The 22692-nt window shown below is 44.0% G+C and overlaps 1 protein-coding gene across 7 annotated transcripts in view; it reads right to left on the bottom strand.

Moving 5' to 3' along the window:
- The window catches only part of PEBP4 (phosphatidylethanolamine binding protein 4), a 110756-nt gene that overhangs the window by 52967 nt on the left and 35097 nt on the right, over positions 1-22692 (bottom strand). For 5 of the 7 annotated variants that reach the window (XM_073654025.1, XM_073654026.1, XM_073654021.1 and 2 more), the window contains exons 2-3: positions 8453-8574; positions 3917-4040 (exon numbers count right to left, since the gene is read on the bottom strand). In XM_073654025.1, coding sequence (XP_073510126.1) covers positions 3917-4040; positions 8453-8568 — 240 coding nt within the window. In that variant the 5' untranslated portion in view covers positions 8569-8574. Of the gene's footprint in view, positions 1-3916; positions 4041-8452; positions 8575-18900; positions 19036-22692 lie in introns of all 7 variants that reach the window. The other 2 variants (XM_073654022.1, XM_073654023.1) reach the window with 1 other exon arrangement.

Raw genomic sequence — 22692 nt, 5'->3', positions numbered from 1 at the left:
TTTTATTTTTTGGTCAATATGGCCATGTGAGGGCTTATTTTTTGCGGGACGAGTTGTACTTTTCAACGCCATTACTAGTTTTACCATACCGTGTATGGGAAAAAAATTCCAAGTGCGGAGAAATTGCAAAAAAAAGTGCAATACCACAGTTGTTTTTTATTTTTTTGCGCGCCGGGCTGACGTTTTTATTGATACCATTTTGGGGTAGATCCGATGTTTTGATCGCCCGTTATTGCAATTTTGCGGCGACCAAAAAACGTAATTCTGGCATTTAGAATTTTTTTTCTCGTTACGCAGTTTACCGTTCGGATTAATTCTTTTTTTATATTGACAGATCGGGCGATTATGAACGCGGCGATATCAAATATGTGTATGTGGGTTGTTTTTTTTAAAAATATTTTATTTTGAATGGGGCGAAAGGGGGGTGACTTAAACTTTTATATTTTTTTAATTTTTTTTATATTTTTAAAAACGTTTTTTTTTTTTTTTTTCACTTTTTGCATGCTTCTATAGTCCATAGGAGACTAGAAGCAGCAACTGTCCGATCGCCTCTGCTACATACAGGGGATCAGCAGATCCCCTGCATATAGCAGAATTGGTCCTGTGCTATGAGCGCCGACCACTAGGTGGCGCTCATAGCGACCAGCTCATGACAACCGCAGGCGTCTGCTGCAGACCCTGGGTTGTCATGCCCACCCATCGGTGACCCGCAATCACGTGACGGGGTCGCCGATGGGCGGGGCTTAGGACGCGCTTCCCGGAAAAGCGCATTAGATGCCACTGTCGGAGATTGACAGCGGCATTTAACATGTTAACAGCCGCGGGTGGATCGCGATTCCACCCGCGGCTGTTGCGGGCACATGTCATCTGTAAGAATCAGCTGACATGTGCTCGGTTCAGTGCGGGCTCAGCGCCGGAGCCCTCACTGAACCGGGGGAGGTAACCTATGACGTACTAAGACGTCATAGGTTGCAAAGGGGTTTTAAAGTACACTCTGCACCCTCTCTTGACTAAAAAAAACAGAAATGTAGAAATTTTTGCAAATTTATTAAAGAAAAACTGAAATATCACATGGTCATAAGTATTCAGCCCCTTTGCTCAGTATTGAGTAGAAGCCCCCTTTTGAGCTAGTACAGCCATGATTCTTCTTGGGAATGATGTAACAAGTTTTTCGCACCTGGATTTGGGGATCCTCTGCCATTCTTCCTTGCAGATCCTCTCCAGTTCCGTCAGGTTGGATGGTGAACGTTGGTGGACAGCCATTTTCAGGTCTCTCCAGAGATGCTCAATTGGGTTTAGGTCAGTGCTGTCGCTGGGCCAGTCAAGAATGGGCACAGAGTTGTTCTGAAGCCACTTCTTTGTTATTTTAGCTGTGTGCTTAGGCGGTGTGCCCACAATGCGCTCTTGGTGCTTATTTGCAGCGCGTAAACGCTCCAGAAACGCATTGCATACATTATCCCATGACTTCCTATGACATTCTGCAAGTTCTGTGCACATGGTCCGTATTTTTTCTGCGCAGATTTTACTCGCAGAAAAAATACGGACATGACCAATTTTTGTGCGTTTCTGCATGCGGATTTGTCTATACAATGCATTGGAAAAACGCATGGCAAATACGCATGTAAAAACCGCATGCATTTTTCTGCCAAGGAGATGCAGAAATGCTCAGGAAAATTTCTGCTTCATTTCTGCATCGTGGGCACTAAGCCTAAGGGTCATTGTCTTGTTGGAAGGTGAACCTTTGGCCAAGTCTGAGGTCCAGAGCACTCTGGAAGAGGTTTTCACCCAGGATATCTCTGTACTTGGCCGCATTCATGTTTCCTTCAATTTAAACCAGTCGTCCTGTCCCTGCAGCTGAAAAACACCCCCATAGCATAATGCTGCCACCACCATGTTTCCCTGTTGGGATTGTATTGGGCAGGTGATGAGCAGTGTCTGCTTTTCTCCACACATACCACTTAGAATTATCACCAAAAAGTTCTATCTTCGTCTCATCAGACCAGAGAACCTTATTTCTCATAGTCTGGGAGTCCTTCATGTGTTTTTGAGCAAACTCTATTCGGGCTTTCATATGTCTTGCACTGAGGAGAGGCTTCTGTTGGGCCACTCTGCCATAAAGGCAGGACTGGTGGAAGGCTGAAGTGATAGTTGACTTTGTGGAACTTTCTCCCATCTCCCTACTGCATCTCTGGAGCTCAGACACAGTGATCTTGGGGTTCTTCTTTGCCTTTCTCACCAAGGCTCTTCTCCCACGATTGCTCAGTTTGGCTGGATGGCCAGGTCTAGGAAGACTTCTGGTGGTCCCAAACTTCTTCCATTTAAGGATTATGGAGGCCACTGGGCTCTTAGGAACCTTGAGTAATGCAGAAATTCTTTTGTAACCTTGGTCAGATCTGTGCCTTGCCACCATTCTGTCTCTGAGCTCCTTGGGCAGTTCCTTTGAGCTCATGATTCTCATTTGGTCTGACATGCACTGTGAGCTGTGAGGTCTTATATAGACAGGTGTGTGCCTTTCCAAATCAAGTCATATCAACACAGCTGGACTCCAATGAAGGAGTAGAACTATCTCAAGGAGGATCACAAGGAAATGGACAGCATGAGACTTAAAAATGAGTGTCTGAGCAAAGGGTCTGAATACTTATGACCATGTGATATTTCAGTTTTTCTTTAATAAATTTGCAAAAATTTCTACATTTCTGGTTTTTTTCAGTCTAGATGGGGTGCAGAGTGCACTTTAATGAGAAAAAAAAATGAACTTTTTAGAATTTACCAAATGGCTGCAATGAAACAGAGTGAAAAATGTAAAGGGGTCTGAATACTTTCCGTAGCCACTGTATAACTTCATTTTCTCCCTGTAGCTGCTGCAGTATGCCAGTCTATTACCGCAGACTACCTCTATATCTGCAGGTAAATAGCATTTCTGGACATAACAGGTTCCCTTTAATGTATGCACCAATATGAGTCTATTGTTGCTATAGTTATTCTCCATTGCTTTATTCCATTATTTCAGTCTGACCTAAGGTTTGAAACGATCTGAAACGGGGTTAGATAGAAAATCTACACCAGCGGCCACATGCCCCCTACATTCTGTATGTAAAACATCAGCGGAACTAAGGGGGGGCAGACTTATCAAAAGTGTCTAAAAGCAAAATGGTGACCCATAGCAATCAATCACAGAGCAGCTTTCGTTTTACCAGATCCATTTATGAAATGAAAGCTGCACTGTGATTGGTTGCTATGAGCAACAAAAGCCAATTTTCCTCTTAGACACTTTTGATAACCGAGGCCTGGATCCTTTATAGCAAAAAACTGTAATTCTGCATCATTGCTGTCCTCTGTATCTGACATAACACTGCCATCTAGTGGACAGAGCTAAGCATTGTTTTTAAAGTGTTCCACTATAACCTACGCAATCTGCACCCTATTCATGGCGGAGGCAAATATTCTGTGGGATCAAGAGAGAGTGAGAACCCACCAGTTACAAAAAAATGGTGAAACACTTCCAGCAACTTTTTATGAAGGTCGGAGGAGTCTGATCGTGACCGGTTTAGCAGCTCAGCTCCATTGAGGTGAATGGGACTTAAGCAAGAGACCAGTAAAACCATGTGTGTGCACAGGTGTGGTGCCATTTTCAGATATAAAAAAAAACTGCAGCAATATTGATCTAACATTTTTCAGTGTATTTAACAGAAAGGTAAATAAGAGGTACCAAACAAAGCTATGTTTGCTACCAAAAGTCAAACAAAGCTCTCCATGCAAATTAGGACAGGTGTGATCCATTAAAGAGGGCTCCCCACTAGGGATGAGTGGACCCCTGGAATCGCTCTCGCTCTCTCTACACGGCTGTCTGAACCTGGCTTAAAAAATCATTCTGCATGCTGTCTACTCTTACAAATGGATTAATTATGTAACCTACCTCCTCTGCGTTAGAGTATCGCAGTGCTGGGGCATCGCTCAGGGCTTGGGTGTAGTTTTCACAGGGTGGGACATGTTTGCAGGACACATCACCTATGCCTTGATATACAACATGGAACTTGTCACTATGAGAAAGAGGAGAATAAAAAGTGTAAAAAAAAAAAAAAAAAAGAAATATTATGCCCATAGTGCCCTACAACCGACAGTGCGTAAAATTGCATAGTATGCCCTGTCCCAACGTGCACGACCTCTGCCTCCTAGAAGCCACAGTGAGAGCAGGAGCAGAACCTGCACAGCCCTCTGACTGTAGCATCATTACATTGTCAGCGAGAGCGCTGTGCAGACTCGTTCCTGTTCTCACTTTGCTAAAAGAAGGCAGAGCGCACAGTAAGATCTCTCAAAGCCTCCCTCCACCGCCCCTCTCCATGTGCCTACCACTGATGCAGCACCTGCACAGCCCTCTGTGGCTCTGGTACCATTGTAATAGCAGCGAGCGTTGTGCAGATTCCACTCCTGCACTCCTATCAATGTGACTGCTAGCAAGCAAAGAGTGCACGTGGTGCCCCTTCTCCCCTAAGTTGGTAGATCCCTATACCAGATAGGTAGTAAGGATTTAAGTAGTTTGTACAGCACATTTTAGCATCTGTTTTCTGAAAAAAAAAAGCAGCAAAATAGTGTAGGTAACCCAATTATAGTGTTTGTACAAATTACATATCAAGAATTAAAAACAGGTATCTTGTTGCAGCAGAGTTGTAGCTATGAATAGTGGCACTATTAGCAGAGATGAGTTTGTTAACAGGTACCTTTTTGCGGGATAGAAAATAATAAGACATCAGGCTGGAGCAGAGCCAAATTGAAGCATAGCTGGAGTCCACGTAGTAGCAGAGTGTGTACTACCTCAATACTCTGGCAGCGCATAGTGGTCTGAGCCTGCATTAAAGGATGGTGACGGGGTGCTTCCCGGGTTACCACAGTAACCCAGTGTGGCCTAGCACAGACATAGCTGGCTGTAAGGAAAAGGAGAAAAGCCTGGCACTTGACAGGCAAGTAACATGAAGCCTACAGTTAAGCATGGTGATGTCTCTGTGATGCCTACAGTAAAGCATGGTGGTAGCTCAGTTATGCCGCTTTGCTTCCTCCAGAACTGCAAACCTGCAATTTATACGAAATTAATTTAATCCAGTATCAGGAAGTCATGAGAAAAAAAAAAAAAAAAAAGTCATGCTTTTTGGGAGGGAACTGAAGCTTGGGCATCATTGGACTTTCAATGATTCCAAGCATACCTCGAAGTCAATCAAGGATTAGTCTCAGAAGAGGTCTTGGAAAATTGTAGAGTGGCAGTCACAGTCACGTGACTTGAACCTTATAGAAGCTCTTTTATGAGATTTGAAGAGGCCACTGCTCATGGGGAGTGGATTAAGATAACTTGGGAACGCTGCAAGAAGCTGGTGTCTGGTTATGCATCATGTTTACAGCAGGTCATAACAGCCAGAGGGGCTCTATTAAGTACCAAAGAAGCTGGTCATGAAGATGTTGAATAATTCTGAGACTGCAGTAGTCAGTAAATATGGCATTGTGTTCTGAATTTTGGAGAAACCATTCGTTATACTGATCTATTTAAAGCTGCTCTAGCCACCCTAAATGGCCACCATGTTTCTTCTCCAGCCCTTTTCTGCACGGTTACATCCTCCTTTTGTGGCTTTGCGAGATCTATATGATTTTAAAATCAAGTGTTATTCTCCAAATTCAGCACAAAACGCCACTTTTTATGACTACAGTAGTCTTAAAATGATTCAGTCCCTTATTGATAAACATCTTCAGTAGTAGAGCTCCCTTGGCTGCCATGATTAGTATTGGTTTGATTGGACTATTGCAAGTTGCAGAAAGAGTGCACATTTTCATACTAAACAGAATTTGCAATGGGGGGAGGGGATGACAATTTTGATAGGAACTGTAGCAACCTTTATACTGCACAATGTTTACTCCGATACAATATTTGTATTAACAGCTGGATGAAAGGGTTGTTCTCACTTGTCATCTTCTGGAGCTATCCACTGCCTCCCGGCTTCCTGTTTTGGGCAGGTTCACTCCTGAAGATTGATAGTTTGGACCAGCGACATGGTAACATTTTGTGTTCTGCATTTCCTAACAGATTTGTAATATCTGGTGTGTCTTGTTCAACTACTCATGGCGAAAACATGAAAGCGCTGTGGGAACCTAATTAACTTAATTTTCATTCCTGAAATAAATTCTTGTTAATTGCTCAAAGGCTATGTGAACTCTTCCCCTTTATTTTGTAGTCATGCATATGTGCCTCTTAAATATAAAATTCAACAATTTCCTAATAGTTTTCCTTTTTGCTATTGTAGAGTCTGTGCAACGCCATCACACAGCTGGCTGTTCAGCTGCTTCTGACATACAGTACAGACCAAAAGTTTGGACACACCTTCTCATTTAAAGATTTTTCTGTATTTTCATGACTATGAAAAATTGTACATTCACACTGAAGGCATCAAAACTATGAATTAACACATGTGGAATTATATACTTAACAAAAAAGTGTGAAACAACTGAAAATATGTCTTATATTCTAGGTTCTTCAAAGTAGCCACCTTTTGCTTTGATGACAGCTTTGCACACTCTTGGCATTCTCTTGATGAGCTTCAAGAGGTAGTCACCGGAAATGGTTTTCACTTCACAGGTGTGCCCTGTCAGGTTTAATAAGTGGGATTTCTTGCCTTATAAATGGGGTTGGGATCATCAGTTGTGTTGTGCAGAAGTCTGGTGGATACACAGCTGATAGTCCTACTGAACAGACTGTTAGCTGAGTTTTTCTTGCCATAATACAAATTCTAAGTAAAGAAAAACGAGTGGCCATCATTACTTTAAGAAATGAAGGTCAGTCAGTGCGAAAAATTGGTAAAACTTTGAAAGTGTCCCCAACTGCAGTTGCAAAAACCATCAAGCGCTACAAAGAAACTGGCGCACATGAGGACCGCCCCAGGAAAGGAAGACCAAGAGTCACCTCTGCTTCTGAGGATAAGTTTATCCGAATCACCAGCCTCAGAAATCGCAGGTTAACAGCAGCTCAGATTAGAGACCAGGTCAATGCCACACAGAGTTCTAGCAGCAGACACATCTCTTCAACAACTGTTAAGAGGAGACTTTGAGCAGCAGGCCTTCATGGTAAAATAGCTGCTAGGAAACCACTGCTAAGGACAGGCAACAAGCAGAAGAGACTTGTTTGGGCTAAAGAACACAAGGAATGGCCATTGGACCAGTGGAAATCTGTGCTTTGGTCTGATGAGTCCAAATTTGAGATCTTTGGTTCCAACCTCCATGTCTTTGTGCGACGCAGAAAAGGTGAACGGATGGACTCTACATGCCTGGTTCCCACCGTGAAGCATGGAGGAGGAGGTGTGATGGTGTGGGGGTGCTTTGCTGGTGACACTGTTGGGGATTTATTCAAAATTGAAGGCATACTGAACCAGCATGGCTACCACAGCATCTTGCAGCGGCATGCTATTCCATTTGCGTTTAGTTGGACCATCATTTATTTTTCAACAGGACAATGACCCCAAACATACCTCCAGACTGTGTAAGGACTATTTGACCAAGACTGAGAGTGATGGGGTGCTACGCCAGATGACCTGGCCTCCACAGTCACCAGACCTGAACCCAATCGAGATGGCTTGGGGTGAGCTGAACCGCAGAGTGAAGGCAAAAGGGCCAACAAGTGCTAAGCATCTCTGGGAACTCCTTCAAGATTGTTGGAAGACCATTTCCGGTGACTACCTCTTGAAGCTCATCAAGACAATGCAAGAGTGCAAAGCATTCATCAAAGCAAAAGGTGGCTACTTTGAAGAACCTAGAATATAAGACATATTTTCAGTTGTTTCACACTTTTTTGTTAAGTATATAATTCCACATGTGTTAATTCATAGATTGGATGGTTTCGGTGTGAATATACAATTTTCATAGTCATGAAAATACAGAAAAATCTTTAAATGAGGTGTGTCCAAACTTTTGGTCTGTACTGTAGATGTGACTGCATACTGCAGCTGGCTGTGTCAGCTCTCCCTTTTCTCAGTGTAGCAGCAGGAAGAAGTACAAGGCAAAGTGGAGATGGGAAAAATAATTTGATTCTTCAGGGAGGGCAGATCACACAAGATAGGGATGAAAAAAAACAAAACCTCAAGGCAATCAGTAAGGGGTGAAAAACATAGGTTGCTTATGTGTGTAAGATGACAAAAAGGCAGATTCTACAGGGGGAGGAAGTATAAAGTACACAATTAGTGTAGGTCATAACAGATAACAGGAGATCCCTCAGACTATAGAAGGGTAAATCAGTCCAGGAATGAAGCTGTGCTGATACATGAGCGCTAATGAAGACAGTAGGTTCCTGGACACACAGACTTCACATCCAGCACGTATTACACAGAGGGACGTGTCCCCATGAGAATACTCCAGAACTAGGAGCAAGTTTAAAACAGCATTTCAAGGGGTCAGAAAAAGCATGATTCTAAATAAAACTTACCTACAAAACTGAGCATCATCACCAGTAATAGGCTGTAGATCGCATGTGGCATGGATCATGGTGAAAAGGCCCACTATTGACAAGTGGCAAATATGAAGAAGTAACGCCTTCCACATTATGCCCTGGAGAAAGCACAGCAGTCACATTACATACTAATAATGCTAGCATCTACATTTCATTTCTCTACAGAACCAGAGTGATTGGTTTATAAACTTTGCCTACTGATATAAAAATCAAATACCAATATAGATATTAAAGGGGTTCTCCCCTACTCGGACAACCCCTTCTCAAATCATTATATTTCCCCCCATGTAAAATAGCAGCCAGTCTAGCAGAGTCGGCACTGGCCCTCCTGGGGCTCACATGACGTTATGTCACGCAAGCACTGCAGCCAATCAGAAGCCATTTCACTCTCTCCTCCTGTGGATGTATCCAACATCCAGAGGATATCAGAGGGCAGCAGCAGCGGTCACTACTTCCAGGTGTCAGTTTAGTTAGAAGGAAGAGGTATACAGGACAGTAGACATGTTTATTTTGGGGTGACTTTTCTGCATCCCAGTATCTACAAATCATGGTTACTCCAGAATAAGGATCACTCACATGTAGGAGGTAGGAATCACTGTACGGCTATGTTCACAGGATTGCATTTTTGGTCCGAGTGCTGTACGTGGAAAAACTGACATCACTCGGACAGCACTAAGACCAAAGCTATTCAGATTACATTTTTTTCATGGACCAAAAGCCTGCGTGAAAAATAAGAAAAAAAATTTGCAACCTTATTTTGGCTGAGACGTGCCTATTCAAATCTAAGGGTGGACAAAAAAAAAAATTGGATCCCATACAGGTCACCCATAAAGCATCTGATTTTTAGGGAAACGTTGCAATTAGTGATGAGCGAGCATGTTCTGTCAACCCTTTTGGCGAGCATGCTTGGGTGCTCGCTGAGTATTTGCGGTGTACTCCAATGTTATGTTTGAGTCACTGTATGTGCATGATTTGCGACTGTTTGACAGCTTTAATACATGTAAAGGATGCCTAAGAAACAGGCATTCCTCACATGTATTAAAGCTGTCAAACAGCTGCAAATCATGCACACGGAGTGACTCAAACATAACACCGAGTACGTAGAAGATACTTGGAAAATACCAGAGCATGCTCGTAAATCTCGAGTAACGAGCATGCTCGCTCATCACTAGTTGCAATTCTTAACATATGAAACTATCGGCCTAGTAAATTTTATTAAATTCTGATTGCAGATGAAAAAAATATATATTTTTTTATGGATGAAAATCAGATGACTTTTTTATGTTAGTGTGAAGTTCAATTAATGGTGCAACCAACACGCTGCACACACCCGAAGCTTGCCGCTGGCCACACAATTGTGCAGCCATTAGCTTGCTGCAGGTGGACGGAGCTCTAGTCGCTCTGCCATCCGCAGAGTGTGGCTACAGAACATAAAGGACGATCAATCAGTATCTAGGAATCAATGTTGCTCAAAATTATAATGTGAGCACCCAGCGTCCTGTAATCACTGCTAATCTAGAATATAAGAAAATTACTCATTATCTGGAAATCACCATTAGGCCACGTTCACACGTTCAGTTTTTTACCAGGAGTGGAACAATCAGAGGAAAAGTATAATAGAAACACGTCACCACTTATGTATTTATCACCCACTCCTGGTTTTAGCTTACAAATACTGATAATAATAATAATAATAATAATAATTTTTATTTATATAGCGCCAACATATTCCGCAGCACTTTACAATTAAGCGGGGACATGTACAAACAATAAATTCAATACAGGTGAGACACTTTAACAGTAACATCAGAAGTGAGGTCCCTGCGATGTAAAATACTGACCAAATACTGAAAGTGTGAACGTGGCCTCAGGGCTCACACTGCCGTATCTTCTCTCATATGAGAGAATCAGGTAGATTATGCTGATACCCGGATCAAATTCTGTCAGAGTTTCAACCAAGGGTCATCTTGCTCTGATCCGATTCCCTCGCATGAGAGAATCGCTGTTATGTTCTGCTACCAGAGCTAAGGAAAGAGAGGAGATCTGTCCCTACGATAGAACTCAGCTGAATCCCTACGATGTAACAGGGGACCTGATCCTGCGATCAGACCTGCTAAAGTCCTAAGCTAGTCTGTACGGAGACCTATAGATGTGGGGAAGGAATCCCTACAAGTACTAAGGACTGGGAGGAATATGGGACACCTCCTAACAGAAATAGTAGCAGACAGACGAACAAACAAAATATATAGAACATAGAGGTCCGTAGACCAAGCAAACTAACAGAGTTAGATACAGAGCACAGGCTAGCTAGAAAGTAGTTATACAATGAAGTCCAGCAAAGCCAGAAGGGCGGAGCAGGATTAAATAGGCCAACAACGTCATGTGACCAGCAAAGGAAAAAACCTAAGAGCAAGGTTCTAACAGTACCCCCCCTTCTAAGAGGATCCTCCGGATCCCCTAGGACCAGGCTTATCAGGAAATCTCCTGTGAAACGCTCTGATAAGTCTGGACGCGGAAACATCATCCGACCTCACCCAAGAGTTATCCTCGGGTCCGAAACCTTTCCAGGCCACAAGATACTGCAAACTACCTGTATACCGTCTAGAGTTAAGGATGCGAGAAATTTCATATTCCCCGTCCTCCACCACCGGAGGAACAGAGGCAGAGGCGTCACCATCCGACACAACAGCTTTTTTTAACAGAGAGACATGAAATACCGGATTAATTCTCCAGGAGGTAGGAACCTCCAACCTAACAGCAGATTGGTTGACAACCTGAAGCACCTTAAAGGGCCCTACAAACTTGGGACCCAATTTCTTAGAAGGAATCCTCAACCGCAGATTCCTAGAGGACAACCAAACCATGTCACCAACAGCGAACAAAACCTCCTGTCGTTTCCTATCAAAGTAGTCTTTAGATTTTCTGTTGGCCTCCTGAAGATTACCACGCACATCCGTCCAAACTCTCTCCAAATCACCGGAAAAATTCTCCTCCTCAGGCACGGCAGATCCCAACTTGGAGAACGACCCAAACGACGGATGTCTCCCAGAACAACAAAAAAAAGGCGAACAACCAGCAGAAGAAGATGTATGATTGTTCAGAGCAAATTCAGCAAGTGGCAGAAACTCAGACCACCCCTCTTGATTGTCTGCCACAAAACAACGCAAGAACTGCTCAACATCCTGGTTTTTCCTTTCTGTGTGGCCATTAGATTCAGGATGATATCCGGACGAGAACGACAAATGAACTCCCAACCTGTCACAAAAGGCACGCCAAAAACGAGCCACGAACTGAGGACCCCTATCAGAAACAATGTCAGTAGGAACGCCATGAAGTCTGACAATTTCCTTGACAAAGGCCTTAGCGAGAGTTTTAGCGCAGGGCAGTTTGACGAAGGGAACCAAGTGACACATCTTGCTAAAACGGTCCACGACCACCCAGATGACAGTAAAACCCTCAGAGGGGGGAAGGTCAGTTATAAAGTCCATAGCCAAATGTGTCCAAGGAGCACTGGGAACCTCCAAAGGACAAAGCAACCCCGCAGCAGGAGTATGTGAGGACTTAGATCTAGCACATATAGTACATTGACGCACCCACTTAATGACCTCCTTCTGCCATCCAGGCCACCAAAAACTGCGACCCACCAGTCTCTTGGTCTCAGAGATTCCGGGATGACCTGCCAACCGAGACTCGTGACACTCAACAAACAAATCTCTCCTAAAGGTCCCAGGCACAAACAACCTCCCATGAGGAGTGTTAGATGGGGCATTCTCCTGTGCTTTAAGAATCTCATCTTCCAAAACGGAGTCCAAAGCAGCTATCACAACACCTTCTTGTAAAATGTTCTCCTCTTTCTCAGCACCGACTATGGGAGAAAAACTGCGAGACAAGGCATCCGCCTTAACATTCTTAGTACCAGGGATGTAAGTAACGGAGAAATTAAACCGCGAGAAAAACAGTGCCCACCTAGCCTGACGGGCATTCAGGCGCTTGGCAGCATCAAGATATATCAGATTTTTATGATCCGTAAGAACCTGAACGGGAAATTCCGCACCTTCCAAGAAGTGGCGCCAGTGTTCAAATGCGAGTTTAATAGCCAATAATTCCCGATTACCAATATCGTAATTCAGTTCAGTCTCCGAAATTTTTTTTGAAAAAAAGGCACAGGGATGTAATCCATCCCCGTTATCCTGAGACAATACTGCGCCAACCCCCACAGAGGAAGCATCAACCTCAACCAAAAACGGCTTAGTCACATCAGGCTGCATAAGGATGGGAGCAGAGGTGAACCTCTCCTTGAGATACACAAAAGCTTCAATGGCCTCAGAAGACCACTGAACCGCATCAGCACCTTTCCTGGTGAGATCGGTCAGAGGTTTGACAATACTAGAAAATTTTTTTATGAATTTTCTGTAATAATTGGCGAAACCTAAAAACCTCTGTATCGATTTCAAACCAATAGGCCTAGGCCATTCCTGTACAGCTTGAACTTTAACCGGGTCCATCTCAAAACCTTCGCTGGAGATAATGTAACCCAAAAAACTAATTCTCTGTACAGCGAACTCACATTTCTCCAGCTTAGCAAAAAGCGAATTGTCCATTAATAACTGTAATACCTCACGTACGCTCCGCCAATGAGACTCCAGATCCGGCGAATAAATTAAAATGTCATCCAAATACACAACCACATTTTTGCCGATCAAAGGTCTAAGGATGTCATTAATCAGATTCTGAAAAAATGCAGGAGCATTAGTAAGACCAAAAGGCATAACCAGATTCTCAAAATGACCCACAGGAGTGTTAAAAGCAGTCTTCCATTCGTCACCCTCCTTCATGCGCAACAGATTGTATGCCCCCTTAAGGTCAATTTTAGAGAACCACTTGGCCCCCATTAACTGGTTAAACAGATCAGGAATCAATGGCAGTGGGTAAGGATTGCGTACAGTAATTTTGTTAATCTCACGAAAATCCAGACAAGGACGTAAACCGCCGTCCTTTTTTTTTTACAAAAAAAAATCCAACCGCCACAGGAGACTTAGAGGGCCTAATGTGACCGGCGGCCAAACTTGTCTGTATGTATTCCTCCAAAGCCTTCCTCTCAGGAATAGTAAGGTTAAATAAACGACTTTTAGGAAGAGTCGCTCCAGGGACAAATTCAATAGAACAATCATAGTCTCTATGGGGAGGCAAAACCTGCGATTCTTTCTCAGAAAAAACTCTCCAAAAATCCTGAATAGGAACAGGCAATTCTCCCCTATCCAAAGCTGCAATACGCCCGTTACAACACTTGTCATAACATTTATGGCTCCAGGATTTAATTTCACTGGTAGACCAATCCAGTACAGGATTGTGAAATTTTAACCAGGGCAATCCCAATATTACTGGAGAAGGCAAGTTATTCAACACTACCAAATCCAATTTCTCATGGTGAACACCATTAATAGTGAGAGGAAATTCACAGACCTTGAGAGTAATATTCTTCAAAGGGGAACCATCCACAGAAACCACAGCAATGGGGGATGATAAAGGTTCGGGTTTTAAATTGAGTCTTTCCAATAATCCCCCATCAATTACATTCAGAGTAGACCCACAATCAACAAACACCCGAAATTCCATTAATTTTTCCTGAGCAATCGTGGAAGCAGCTAAAAATACACCCTTGGAATTTAAATAGGCAATACGGGCATGACTGACCATTTTTTTTTCTTTCTTCATACGAAGCTCACAGCCTTTAATCAAATGACCAGATTTTCCGCAATAGAAACACAAGCCTTCAGAAAATCTACGGTCTTTTTCTTGAGAGCGAGGTGCCACCGATCCAATCTCCATCGGTTCACCACTGTTAGTACACACATTCTCATAACCAGAAACTGACATAGCAGAGGATTTGCTCTCATTAACCCTTGCACGCAGTCTCCTATCCACCCGTATAGCTAATTGCATAGCCTGTTGCAAATCTTCAGGTGTAGGATAAGCAATTAGCAGGTCTTTAACCCTTTCATTGAGCCCAGCAAGAAATAGACTTTTCAGAGCAGAATCGTTCCACCCTGTTTGAGTAGACCAACGACGGAAATGAGTACAATATTTTTCCACATTACCTGATCCCTGTTTCAAACGTCTCAACTCAGTCTCAGCTGATGCGACACGGTCAGGATCATCATATAATAGTCCCAAAGCAGAAAAAAAACTATCCACTGATCTGAAGCATGTATCACTAGGTTGCAAAGAAAAGGCCCACTCCTGAGTCTCTTTGCGCAAAAGTGACATTATGAACCCTATGCGCTGGGATTCATCCCCAGAGGACTTGGGTCTCAAACGAAAATACAATAAGCAAGCATTTTTAAATGAAAAAAATTCTCGGTGTTCACCAAAAAATAAATCCGGCAAACATACCTTAGGCTCCAAGAAATGTGCTCCAGGACAGTTACTCACGTGCTGACAGAGCTCGGCCACCTCCAGAGAGTCCCTGCAGGCGATGAGCCAAATCCTGAACCGACACCATGATGGAACAGAAAAATCTTTCCTTAGAGAATTTGCAGGCTGGACTTACTGTTATGTTCTGCTACCAGAGCTAAGGAAAGAGAGGAGATCTGTCCCTACGATAGAACTCAGCTGAATCCCTACGATGTAACAGGGAACCTGATCCTGCGATCAGACCTGCTAAAGTCCTAAGCTAGTCTGTACGGAGACCTATAGATGTGGGGAAGGAATCCCTACAAGTACTAAGGACTGGGAGGAAAATGGGACACCTCCTAACAGAAATAGTAGCAGACAGACGAACAAACAAAATATATAGAACATAGAGGTCCGTAGACCAAGCAAACTAACAGAGTTAGATACAGAGCACAGGCTAGCTAGAAAGTAGTTATACAATGAAGTCCAGCAAAGCCAGAAGGGCGGAGCAGGATTAAATAGGCCAACAAGGTCATGTGACCAGCAAAGGAAAAAACCTAAGAGCAAGGTTCTAACAATCGCAGCACAGGTGTGGAGAAGATGGAGAATGTAATTTCTCCTCCATTCTCTGAGTCTGCGGATGTCGGACTGCACTTGGATGACATCTGGGTGCAGTCCGATGTTTCACACGCACCATACACTTGTATGGGTGCGCGTGATCCGATTATCAGAGCCACTCGCAGCATACTGTGATCGATTCGACATGAGAAAATAATCGCAGATCTGCACTGCCCCATAGTATAACATTGGGCTAAGTGCTATCTGATAAAACATCAGATAGAACTTGGTCATATTATACACTCGGGTGAGCGAGCCCTAAGTCTAGGATAGACCTGGGCAAACTATGACTGGAAGCAGTTGCCCACAGGATGCCCTCCCCACCTCCATCTAATGTCTCGATTTTACAAGTATCTGCATCCTCACTCACTTTTTGAATCCCTTCTTCCTCTGGTAGATATAGGTTTCTTACACAATGCAGATGCTGCCGCCGCTTTACATGACACCACAGCAGTTGTAGCTATTAAATCAGTCTCCCCCCACCTCACAAAAGTCAAAGCTCGCACAATCAACAGTCAACCCTGGCACACCAGCCTGATTAAAGAACTGAAATGGGCTTTCAGGATTGCTGAGTGGAGATGGAAAAGACCTATTCCAATGAATGCTTCATCACATACAAACAGTCCCTCACCAATTTCAAGTCCAAACTCACTGCAGCAAAACAAACCTACTTCTCATCTCTCATATCCTCCCTGTCTCACAACCCAAGTAGCTGTTCAACACTTTCAATTCTCTCCTCCATCCCCCAGCGCCTCCTCCCTCTCCTCTCAGCTGAAGACTTTGCCTTATTCTTCAAGCAGAAGATTGATAACATCAGAGAGAGCTTTGGCCTGCAGTCCCCAAAGCCCCTCCTCATAGCTAATCAGCCCTCTTCCTCCCAAACCAGCTTTTTCCACCATTACAGAAGATAAATTTTCCTCTCTACTCTCGAGATCACATCTCACAATCTGAGTACTTGACCCGATCCCATCCCACCTCATCCCAAACCTCACCACAGTGTTCATCCCAACTCTAACCTATCTCTTCAATTTATCACTAATAACTGATGTCTTCCCCTCGTGCTTTAAATATGCCTCAAACACACCCATCCTAAAAAAGCCGTCTCTTGACCCATGCTCTGTGTCTAGCTATCGCCCCATATCACCTCTCCCCTATGCCTCAAAACTACTGGAACAGCATGTCCATCTTGAACTGTCCTCCAACCTCTCCTCGTGTTCCCTCTTTGACCGCTTACAATCTGGCTTCAGACAGCATCATTCAACTGAAACTGCTCTGACTAAAGTCACCAACGTCCTACTAACCGCCAAATCCAAGAGACACTACTCTGTCCTCCTGGACCTGTTCTCTGCCTTCAACACAGTGGACCATTCCCTCTCACTACAGATTCTCTTATCTCTCAGCATCACAGACTTGACCCCATCATGAATTTCTTCATACCTAACAGACAGGACATTCAGGCTATGTGCCCACGATGCAGAAATACTGTATATTTTTCCGCTTCTCCCTGGCAGGAAAAACGCATGCGGATTTTACATGTATTTTTCCTGCCAGGTAGAAGCGTTTGTGAAGCGTCTTTGCATGCATTTCTGCATGCCGGTTATCAAGCACTTTTCCAAGCGATTTTAGCATCACTTGGAAAAGTGCTTGACAACTTGGTCACACTATATAAATCCATGCAACCAGCAAAGATTTATATAGTGTGACTAAGTAATAGTTAAAAAAAAAAAAAAAAATGAATAAGAATGGTAAAAAATGAAGATTATACTTACCTTCCGATGTCCCCCGGTATTTTCTCCGCTCCGTCTGGTCTGTTGTATGGGTCGCGGTGGTGTGAAGGACCTGCGATGACGTCATTGAGTCATGTGACAGGTCACGCGACCACCGACGTCAACGATCGCGTGACCTGTCACATGACTAAATTACGTCATGGCAGGTCCTCACACCACCGCGACCCATACAACAGACCGGACGCATCGCTGAGGAGACCCGGGGCCATCAGAAGGGAAGTATAATCTTTATTTTTTATTTTAAATTCCTTTTTAACAGGTTCTATGGTACCCGGGTCTAGAGGAGAGTCTCCTCTTCTCCAGACCCGGCTACCATCCGCACATAGAATCGCTTAATATCCGTGTGTGCAAGTGAGCTGACACGGATAATAAGCGTTTCAAGGCAAGTCAATGGCGGCAATTACGCTGCGTGTCCGCAAAATTAATAGACATGCTGCATATTTTTTTCGCAATGATAATCCGCAGCGGAAATTTGAGGATCATCATTGGGGACCATGAGGCATGTATTACCAAGCGTTTAAGCGTTTTCGTTGCGCAAATTCCACGGCAAAAACGCTTGAAAAAACGCATAGTGGACACGCAGCCTCAGAGTCTCCCACTCGCACACCACCTCCTCATCTCGCCCCCCATCTTTCAGTGTCTCCCAAGGTTCAGTTCTAGGACCTCTGCTCTTCTACATCTATACCTTTGGCCTGGGACAGCTCAGAGTCCCACGGCTTACAATATCCTCTCTATGCTGAAGACACACAGATCTACTTCTCTGGACCTGATATCACCTCCTTACTAACCAGAATCCCACACTGCCTGTAAGCTATTTCATCCCTCTTCTCTGCTCGAATTCTAAACCTTAACATAGACAAGACAGAATTCATCATGTTTCCCCCCATCTCACTCAACCCACCCCCATCTGACCTATCCATCAAAGTCAATGGTTGCTCACTCTCCATAGCCCTACTAGCTTACTTACCTGCACGCAACCTCCGATCCTCACAAGATCTCCTTCTCTACTCCCCTCTTATCTCCTCTTCCCACAATCACATACAAGATTTCTCCCGTGCATCCCCCCCTTCTCTTTAACTCTCTTCCTCACCATATCAGACTCTCGCCTACCGTGGAAACCTTCAAAAGGAACCTGAAGACCTACCTCTTCTAACAAGCCTGCAACCTACAGTAACCACCTCTCCACCACATTACTGCATGACCTCCTCTACCCTCACCTACTGTATCCTCACCCATTCCTTGTAGACTGTGCGCTCTTGCAGGCAGGGTCCTCTCTCCTCCTGTACCAGTCGCCGACTTGTATTGTTCACGATTATTGTACTTGTTGTTTGCCATGTACACCCCTTTATCACATGTAAAGCGCTACGGAATAAATGGCGCTATAATAAATAATTATCCTCAGGTCACCCATATTCAGAAATTCACAGCATATACCCAGATATTTAAAGAATGCATACAGTTGTGATACAGGAATCTGAGGCTACGTTCCCACGATGAGCATTTGATGCGTTTTGGACGCTGCATATTTCTGCAAGTCAAAAACTCAAAAAGACTTCCATCAAAGTGGATGGGATTTATAGAGATCTCCTGCCCACTGTGCTGCTTTTAAATGCTGCGTAAATTCACCTGCGGTGCGTGTTTCCAATCCGCAGCATGTCAATTGCTCTTGACGGGATCCTGGGTTTTCTGTGCAGAATTTCAACTTGCAATAGGTATGGAAATTCCGCAGGTAAAAAATGCCCCTGCATTTTTAGTGCTTTTCTGCAGCGGAAATGCATAAAAAAAACAAATGTAATCTGCACCTAAGTGTATCAATAAAGTTTTGCCAAATACCAGGAAGTATCAAAAACAGAGCAGTTTTATTTAAAGCATGACACACCAACAAAAGACAAAAACTACATGTTAAAAAACCACACACAAAAACGCAATAAAAAAATGTGATGTGAAAAATGAAAAGCTACAAAGCTTATATTGGCACTTTATAAATAAAAAATACTATTATATTATTAAATCGACAGGACAAGACACACAAAAAAGCAGAGTAAACCTACTTTGAAAAGACGCCTGGGGATTATATTTCTTGAATTCTTAGTCCTAGAGGCCGGTTCCCCGCAGATTCTTCCCAGCCTGCTCTGGCTGACTGACAGGTCTCTCCCTATGTGCACACAGAGAGACACCTGTCAATCAAAAGGGATCAGGGCAAGAATAAATCTCCCGGGACTGGCCTCACTAATAATGCAAGAAATACAAGGGGGAGATTCATCAAGATGAGTGATTCTCTCGCCGGTCTCCATGAGGGGGCTTTGGAGTAGACGCTCCTGATTCGTTAAGATGCTCATGCCTCTTAATGAATCAGGCGAGGCATGACACGCGTCAGTATGTGCATCTCATCACAAATCTTAAGTAAAATTTGTGGCATAGCATGAATTTGGCGAGCGGTGGGATCAACGTGGCCCCCAGCTCCACCCACTTGGTTGAGAATGTTCACACCAAAAGTATTTATTCATTTTTTTTGCACAACCTTGTGTTCACGCAAATGATTGCAACATTTCAAAACTTTTTTCAGCAGAAATATAGCGACAAAGCTTTGATGAATCGCCTCCATTTTTTAAAAAAGTAGGTTTACTGTGGAACGCTGGGGCATTTTAGAGTAAAACATCGCACAGGCTGTGATTTATATAGCCCGGGCTTCGGGCAGCATACATCTGATGACCGATTCCCTTTAAAGACACAGCTCTGATTACTGTACTGTAACAACTCCTGCACCTGTGTGGGAGAACAGTTTCACCCCCTCAATAGATACAATGCGGATACGTCCACACCGGACCCCTTTGCTATGGATTTAGTTGCAGTAGTGCTGAGGATCTGCAGCAGATTAAATTGCTAAGGACAGAATCCGAAGTGAAAATCTGCAGCGTAATATCACGTGTGCACAGGGACGTCCAGTTAGGTCCATATATATTTGGACAGAGACAACAATTTTCTAATTTTGGTTCTAGACATTACCACAATGAATTTTAAACAAAACAATTCAGATGCAGTTGAAGTTCAGACTTTCAGCTTTCATTTGAGGGTATCCACATTTAAATTGGATGAAGGGTTTAGGAGTTTCAGCTCCTTAACATGTGCCACCCTGTTTTTAAAGGGACCAAAAGTAATTGGACAATTGACTCCAAGGCTATTTCATGGACAGGTGTGGGCAATCCCTTCGTTATGTCATTCTCAATTAAGCAGATAAAAGGCCTGGAGTTGATTTGAGGTGTGGTGCTTGCATTTGGAAGGTTTTGCTGTGAAGTAAACATGCGGTCAAAGGAGCTCTCCATGCATGTGAAATAAAGCCATCCTTAAGCTGCAAAAACAGAAAAAACCAATCCGAGAAATTGCTACAATATTAGGAGTGGCAAAATCTACAGTTTGGTACATCCTGAGAAAGAAAGAAAGCACTGGTGAACTCATCAATGCAAAAAGACCTGGGCACCCACGGAAGACAACAGTGGTGGATGATCGCAGAATAATCTCCATGGTGAAGAGAAACCCCTTCACAACAGCCAACCAAGTGAACAACACTCTCCAGGAGGTAGGCGTATCAATATCCAAATCTACCATAAAGAGAAGACTGCATGAAAGTAAATACATAGGGTTCACTGCATGGTGCAAGCCACTCATAAGCATCAAGAATAAAAAGGCTAGACTGGACTTTGCTAAAAAACATCTAAAAAAGCCAGCACATTTCTAGAAGAACATTCTTTGGACAGATGAAACCAAGATCAACTTCTACCAGAATGATGGAAAGAGAAAAGTATGGTGAAGGTGTGGTACAGCTCATGATCCAAAGCATACCACATCATCTGTAAAACACGGCGGAGGCAGTGTGATGGCTTGGGCATGCATGGCTGCCAGTGGCACTGGGTCACTAGTGTTTATTGATGATGTGACACAGGACAGAAGCAGCCGAATGAATTCTGATGTATTCAGAGCCATACTGTGTGCTCAGATCCAGCCAAATGCAGCCAAACTGATTGGTCGTCGTTTCATACTACAGATGGACAATGACCCAAAACATAAAACCAAAGCAACCCAGGAGTTTATTAAACCAAAGAAGTGGGATGTTCTTGAATGGCCAAGTCAGTCACCTGATCTTGACAAAATTGAGCATGAATTTCACTAGTTAAAGACTAAACTTCAGACAGAAAGGCCCACAAACAAACAGCAACTGAAAACCACCGCAGTGAAGGCCTGGCAGAGCATCAAAAAGGAGGAAACACAGCGTCTGGTGATGTCCATGAGTTCACGACTTCAGGCAGTCATTGCCAACAAAGGGTTTTCAACCAAGTACTAGAAATGAACATTTTATTTACAATTATTTCATCTGTCCAATTACTTTTGGTCCCTTTAAAAACAGGGTGGCACATGTTATGGAGCTGAAACTCCTAAACCCTTCATCCAATTTTAATGTGGATACCCTCAAATGAAAGCTGAAAGTCTGAACTTGCATCTGAATTGTTTTGTTTAAAATTCATTGTGGTAATGTCACTGTAACATACCTGGCGGTGCCCTTGCATGGTGGTCCATCTCCCACTGTACAAGAGCGCGCACTTGATCTCCAGTCCAGAATGTCTCTCTGGCTTCCCTCCATGCTGTCTGTTTGTGTCTGTTTCTGCTGCTTAAGGGCGGCGCCCGATCACTTCCTGCTTTTTGTACCTGCTGTGGGTCACACCCCTTGTGCGTCCTCAGCCTATTGCTGTCTGTCACCTGGTATATAACCCAGCTGCTCCAATCAATCCCTGCCTGAGCATTGTGTTTCATTCAGTGTGTGCTTGCACTCTGAAGGTGCCAGGTCCCGTTCTGTGTTTCTCTTGTCTGCCTATCCTGGAGGCTGTATTTCCAGGCCTGTCTGAACACGCTCCTAGCCTGTTCCTCCCGCCTTCTAGGAGCCGATTACCTAGACCCGCTCCTGTATCTTGTCTGTCCTGTCTGAACACGCTCCTAGGCTGTTCCTCCCGCCTTCTAGGGGCCGATTACCTAGACCCGCTCCTGTATCCCGCTGCAGTGTCGGTCTCTTCCGTACACTCAGTTCCAGTCTGAACTCTCTCCTATCCTTTACCTGTTTTGCCTCTATGTCCGTTCCTTTCCTTTTTCTGCAGAGTCTGAACTCGTACCTAACTCCTGCTTGTTGTCTCTGTACTCCCGTTTGTGAGTTTGTGGTCCACTCGCTACTTCACTGCAAGTACCCTGTGGGTATCTGGCTCTGCCTTTCCCTTCCTGTCTGTTCCGTGTGAACAGAGCCCCGTCTCGTCCTGCTCTGCTCTTGCTCACCGCTCCAGGCGGTCTCGCCCTGCTCTGCTCTTGCTCACCGCTCCAGGCGGTCTCGCCCTGCTCTGCTCTTGCTCACCGCTCCAGGCGGTCTCGCCCTGCTCT

The sequence above is a fragment of the Phyllobates terribilis genome, unplaced genomic scaffold (genome assembly GCF_046119375.1).
Source record: "Phyllobates terribilis strain yellow unplaced genomic scaffold, ASM4611937v1 Scaffold_11__3_contigs__length_659146591, whole genome shotgun sequence".
NCBI classification, from domain to species: Eukaryota; Metazoa; Chordata; class Amphibia; order Anura; family Dendrobatidae; genus Phyllobates; species Phyllobates terribilis.
The sequence above is the reverse complement of the archived record's forward strand: the minus strand, read 5'-3'. Positions and strand labels throughout refer to the sequence as shown.